This window comes from Primulina huaijiensis, chromosome 14 (assembly GCF_012295235.1).
Source record: "Primulina huaijiensis isolate GDHJ02 chromosome 14, ASM1229523v2, whole genome shotgun sequence".
Lineage (NCBI taxonomy): Eukaryota > Viridiplantae > Streptophyta > Magnoliopsida > Lamiales > Gesneriaceae > Primulina > Primulina huaijiensis.
Window position 1 is genome coordinate 6,049,187 of NC_133319.1, and position 5,021 is coordinate 6,054,207.

The window sequence follows — 5,021 nt, forward strand, 5'->3', positions numbered from 1 at the left end:
CTCGGCCAACACTTGGCTCGACGTGCACCTACTCTAACAGACACATCACTTGCCAATGCTGTACTTCGACCACCGGTCCTCGATGGAACTAACTACGGTTTATGGAAGGTAAAAATAAGGTACTACATAAAATCCATAGATGAACGTGCATGGCAACGTGTCATCATTGGATGGACTCCACCCAAGAAGGAAGACGAAGATGGAGACAGCCTGATGAAACCTGAAACTGACTGGACTGCTGATGAGGTGCAAAACTCGAATTACAACTCAAAGGCCTTAAATGCTATATTCACGTCGGTTGACCTGAACATGTTCAGCCTGATCACAAACTGTACGTCTGCTAAAAGTGCATGGGATATCCTCCAAAGACACTGTGAAGGTTCTGAAAGTGTGCGGCAAACCAGATTGAGGATGCTCACTTCCAAATTCGAGATGATGAGAATGGAAGAATCTGAAAATATACTAGATTATGATCGTCGTCTACGGGAAATTGCTAATGAGGCGTTCAGTCTTGGAGATACTATCTCAAATGAGTGTTTAGTCAGCAAGGTCCTTCGCTCTCTACCTGAAAGATTTAACATAAAAATCTGTGCAATAGACGAGGCCAAGGACACTTATCTGATGGCTTTGGAAGAACTTATTAGCTCACTCCGCACTTTCGAGATGAACATGGATATGCAGAAGAGAGATAAGGGGAAGACAATTGCATTCCAAGTTTCGAATGACCCTTATGATGATCTCCTTCAAATATCTCAGGAAGTTAATGAATCAGATCTCTGTGAGGACTCTATCTCCTTTATCACAAAGAAATTCGGGGATTACTTGAAGAGAATCAGAGATAAGAAAGCTGGACAATCCTCAAAATTTCCAAGTCTTCCTGCACCTGAAAGGCCACAAAAGCTCCCTGCCAAGCAACAATTTCAGCCTAGGGATGAAGGCAAGGGACAATACAATTCAAAAAGGTATGGTTCAGTGCAGTGTAGGGAATGCAAAGGCTTCGGTCACTATCCCATGAATGTGCCAACAGATTGCGAAAAAATAAAGGCTACAATGTTTCCCTAAGCGATGAAGAATCTGATGCAGAGAAGAAAACTACTGAGGAAGAAAATCATACCTCTCTGACTGCATTATTGACTGAAAGACGCTGGATGCAAGTAAATCCTTTAGATGTTGCCCTAGGTGTTGCGACACATGGGCGCAACATCTGTGAAAAATCAGTTTGCTTCAAATCTACAACTTCTTGAAACTCAAGTGCGGATGATGTGGTAGAAGCTGATGATGAAGAAATCACTCTTGAGAGTGTACAAAAGCTATATGAAGAGCTATTTGAAGATTGGACCAAAAGAAACAAGCTAAATTCTACGCTTATGAAGGAAAACACTGATCTAAAAGCTGTGGTAGCCAAACTTGAAGTTATTCTTTGCAAAAAAGATGTGGAACTAGGCAAAACCAAGGATGAACTTCAAAAGGCTACTGAAACTTTATCCAAGTTTAATTCAAGCACATCCAAGCTTGATTCCATACTTTTGATGGGAAGAGAAGACAAGAAAAGTCTAGGTTTCAAAGATAGTGTGTTTGAAATTGGTGAATCTTCAAAACCTACAGTGTTTGTGAAAGGAAAAACTGAAACGTCCACACCATCACAAACTACATCTTCAACCGAAAGCTCTCCACCAAAAAGACAACCTACTGCACCTGTCCCTAAGAAGAGAAAACGCAGGTATGTATGTCATTACTGCTTTAAGTCTGGTCATATCAGGCCTTATCGTTTTAAGCTCTTGGATGACTGCATGAATCGAAAGTCAAGTCAGATGTTGCTCCGAATGTTGTCCAACATTTCCCGCAACACCTCCTACCACCGACCTACAGTAAGACAAATTTGGGTACCAAAGGTAAAAACTCACTGTAATGTTGTCTATACTTCATTGAGAACTAACACTGCAGGTCATTGGTACTTTGATAGTGGAAGCTCACGCCATATGACAGGATCACGAGAACATCTCACTGATTATGTTGAACAAATATGTGGTAGAGTAACCTATGGAGGGGGAGCTAAAGGAAAGATTGTTGGAAAGGGAACATTGAATGTTGAAGGACTACCAAAGCTCCACAATGTACTTCATGTTGAAGGATTAAATTCGAACCTAATTAGCATAAGTCAATTGTGTGATAATAATTTGCTTGTTAAGTTTGATAAACATAAGTGTGAAGTTTTTGATGAAGCTAACATATGTATTATGACAGGTACAAGGTCTTCAGAAAATTGCTACCAAATAAGTGAAGAACCTTTATGCAAACATGTGCAAATCACCGAACTTGACCTATGGCATCAAAAACTCGGTCATGCAAATTTCAAAACCCTGAAGAACTTGAATCTCAATAAGAAAACTGCTGAAGATGATGTTGAAGACCTTCTGGAAAATCAAATACCACTGTAAAATACAGATGTTGCCCCAGATGTTGCAACATCTGGCACAACAGATGACACTGAAGTCACCGAATTACAAGAAGATGCTCACAGCGATGATGAGGCAGTGGATGATGGATCGTGTATTCCAAGCAAAATCCAAAAGAACCATCCATCATCTCAAATTATTGGAGGGATGCATGAAGAAATTCAAACTCGGAAGAAAGACAAAGTTGACTATCGAAAAATGGTTGGACTTGTGTGCATGAGTACCATGTACTCACAGGTTAGATTTTCATGCTTTGTATCTCAACTTGAACCTAAAAATGTAGATGAAGCTTTAAAAGATGAATTTTGGATTAATGCAATGCATGATGAGCTTGAGCAATTTGTTCGAAATGATGTGTGGAACTTGGTTCCACCTCCCGACCATGGTAACATAATTGGTACAAAATAGATTTTTAAGAATAAAACTGATGAGTCGGGAAACATCATTCGAAACAAAGCAAGGTTGGTTGCTCAAGGGTACACACAGGTTGAGGGGGTTGATTTTGATGAGACCTTTGCTCCTGTAGCCCGTATTGAGTCAGTCCGACTTTTGCTAGCTATTGCATGCTACATGAAAATCAAACTTTTTCAAATGGATGTTAAAAGTGCATTTTTAAATGGAATTTTGAGTGAGGAAGTGTATGTTAGACAACCGAAGGGTTTTGAGGATCCACACCATTTGGATCATGTTTATAAATTGAAGAAGGCACTTTATGGTTTGAAGCAAGCACCACGTGCATGGTATGGAAGATTGACAGAATATCTACTTGAAATTGGCTTCAAACGAGGTGAGGTAGACAAAACTCTTTTTATTCAAAAGTCCAAAGGTGAGATTCTTATTTGTCAAGTCTATGTTGATGATATAATCTTAGGTTCTTCATCTCAAAAGTATGCTAATGATTTTGTTGAGTGTATGTCATCTACTTTTGAAATGAGCATGGTTGGTGGGTTGAGTTATTTTCTTGGCTTGCAAATTAAACAAATGCATGATGACATATTTTTGTGTCAAAGTAAGTATGCTAAAAATTTGATTAAGAAATTTGCAAATGAGAACACAAAACACATGAGAACTCCTATCGGTTCGAGTGAAAAATTGTGCAAAGATGATGTTGCCGAAAATGTTGACAACACCTTATATCGTAGCATCATAGGTAGCCTCCTCTATTTGACAGAAAGTTGCCCTGACATCATGTTTAGTTTATGCTTATGTGCTAGATATCAATCTAATCCTAAAATTTCTCATTTAAAAGCTGTGAAGCATTTACGTTACATAGCAGGAACAATTGATTTAGGATTGTGGTATACACACGAAACCAACTCAAATTTAGTAGGGTTTTCAGATGCTGATTGGGCTGGGGATTTAGACGATAGAAAGAGTACTTCTGGTGGTTGTTTCTACCTTGGGAATAATCTGATCTCATGGCATAGTAGAAAACAGAACTGTGTGTCACTTTTAACCGCTGAATCTGAATATGTGGCAGCTGGAAGTGGTTGCACTCAACTTTTGTGGATGAATCAAATGATAGAAGATTATGGATTAAAGAGTGAACCTTTGGTTATGTACTGTGACAACTCAAGTGCGATTAACATTTCAAAAAATCCAGTACAACACTCTCGAACAAAGCACATTGACATAAGACATCATTTTATTCAAGATCTTGTAGAAAAAGGATTGATTCGAATGGAGTTTCTTGATACTAATAACCAACTGGCCGACATATTCACCAAAGCATTAGATTTTGAGAGGTTCTCCAATCTTAGGAAATCTCTCAGCATGTGTTCTGTTTAATCATCATTGGATGTTGTCTCAGATGCTACAACATCTCAGACAACATCTACCATGCATCTGCATCTTTAGGACTTAGACATACTGCATTGCATTCATATTGTGAAACGCTGTGTTGAAATTGTGTAGCATAATTTTCTGATGGACTTACAATTCCTAGTTATCTTTTAAACATCACACCTCTACATACAAAATTAATCACAAAAGAATTGAAGAATGGTCACTTAACCTTAACCAATGTGACAAGTAATCCAAGACAAATTTGAAAAGTTGTGATTAAAATCTTGGGTCTGTGATTAGAAGACAAGATGGAAAAAGCTGCTTAAAGTAGCCCAATGAAGGCTGGACTTTTAGTGCGGGAGCTACCCCTTCTAAATGTTAACACAGAAATAGAAGAAAATGGAAAAAGCTGCCTAGAAGAGTTCTTGGAAGACTGTTCTTCTAGTGTGGGAGCTACCACTTCTATGTTCAGAAAGTTTACAAGTTAGTGTAAAGAAAAACTGAAAATTGGTTCTGGAATTGTAGGTGTTGTCAGAAGATGTTGCCAACATTTGTGACAACACCCCATCTGTACACATATCTCATATTTGTTTTCATGTTTCTATTTAAGTTGCATTCTGTTATTAGGCATCCATAAGTCATGCATAAACATAACATAGTGAATATTGCTGGGTCATAAGGATATTCGTATTTTTTAACAAATGAAAATTCTGTAAAAAATCCAATTTCTGCAGGAAATTGAAATCATGTGCTCTATAATGTTAAGTGGAGCTAAAATTC

The 5,021-nt window shown here is 38.2% G+C and overlaps 1 protein-coding gene across 1 annotated transcript; it reads left to right on the forward strand.

Annotated features, from left to right (window-relative positions):
* The first annotated feature begins 213 nt into the window (after nucleotides 1–213).
* Nucleotides 214–4,244, forward strand: LOC140957226 (uncharacterized). Its single transcript, XM_073414359.1, has 7 exons — nucleotides 214–962; nucleotides 1,028–1,179; nucleotides 1,270–2,244; nucleotides 2,446–2,841; nucleotides 3,094–3,243; nucleotides 3,328–4,032; nucleotides 4,120–4,244. Exons 1-7 carry the CDS (start codon nucleotides 214–216, stop codon nucleotides 4,242–4,244), a joined length of 3,252 nt encoding a protein of 1,083 aa, XP_073270460.1.
* The last annotated feature ends 777 nt before the right edge of the window (nucleotides 4,245–5,021 follow it).

Bases quoted from the DNA above. Each gene is read 5' to 3' on its own strand.
- LOC140957226 (XM_073414359.1), top strand. From the start codon at position 214: ATGAAACCTGAAACTGACTGGACTGCTGATGAGGTGCAAAACTCGAAT. The intron at 2,245-2,445 runs GTACAAGGTCTT...TGTAAAATACAG, and splicing joins TAACATATGTATTATGACAG to ATGTTGCCCCAGATGTTGCA. The intron at 4,033-4,119 runs GTGCGATTAACA...AAGATCTTGTAG, and splicing joins TATGTACTGTGACAACTCAA to AAAAAGGATTGATTCGAATG.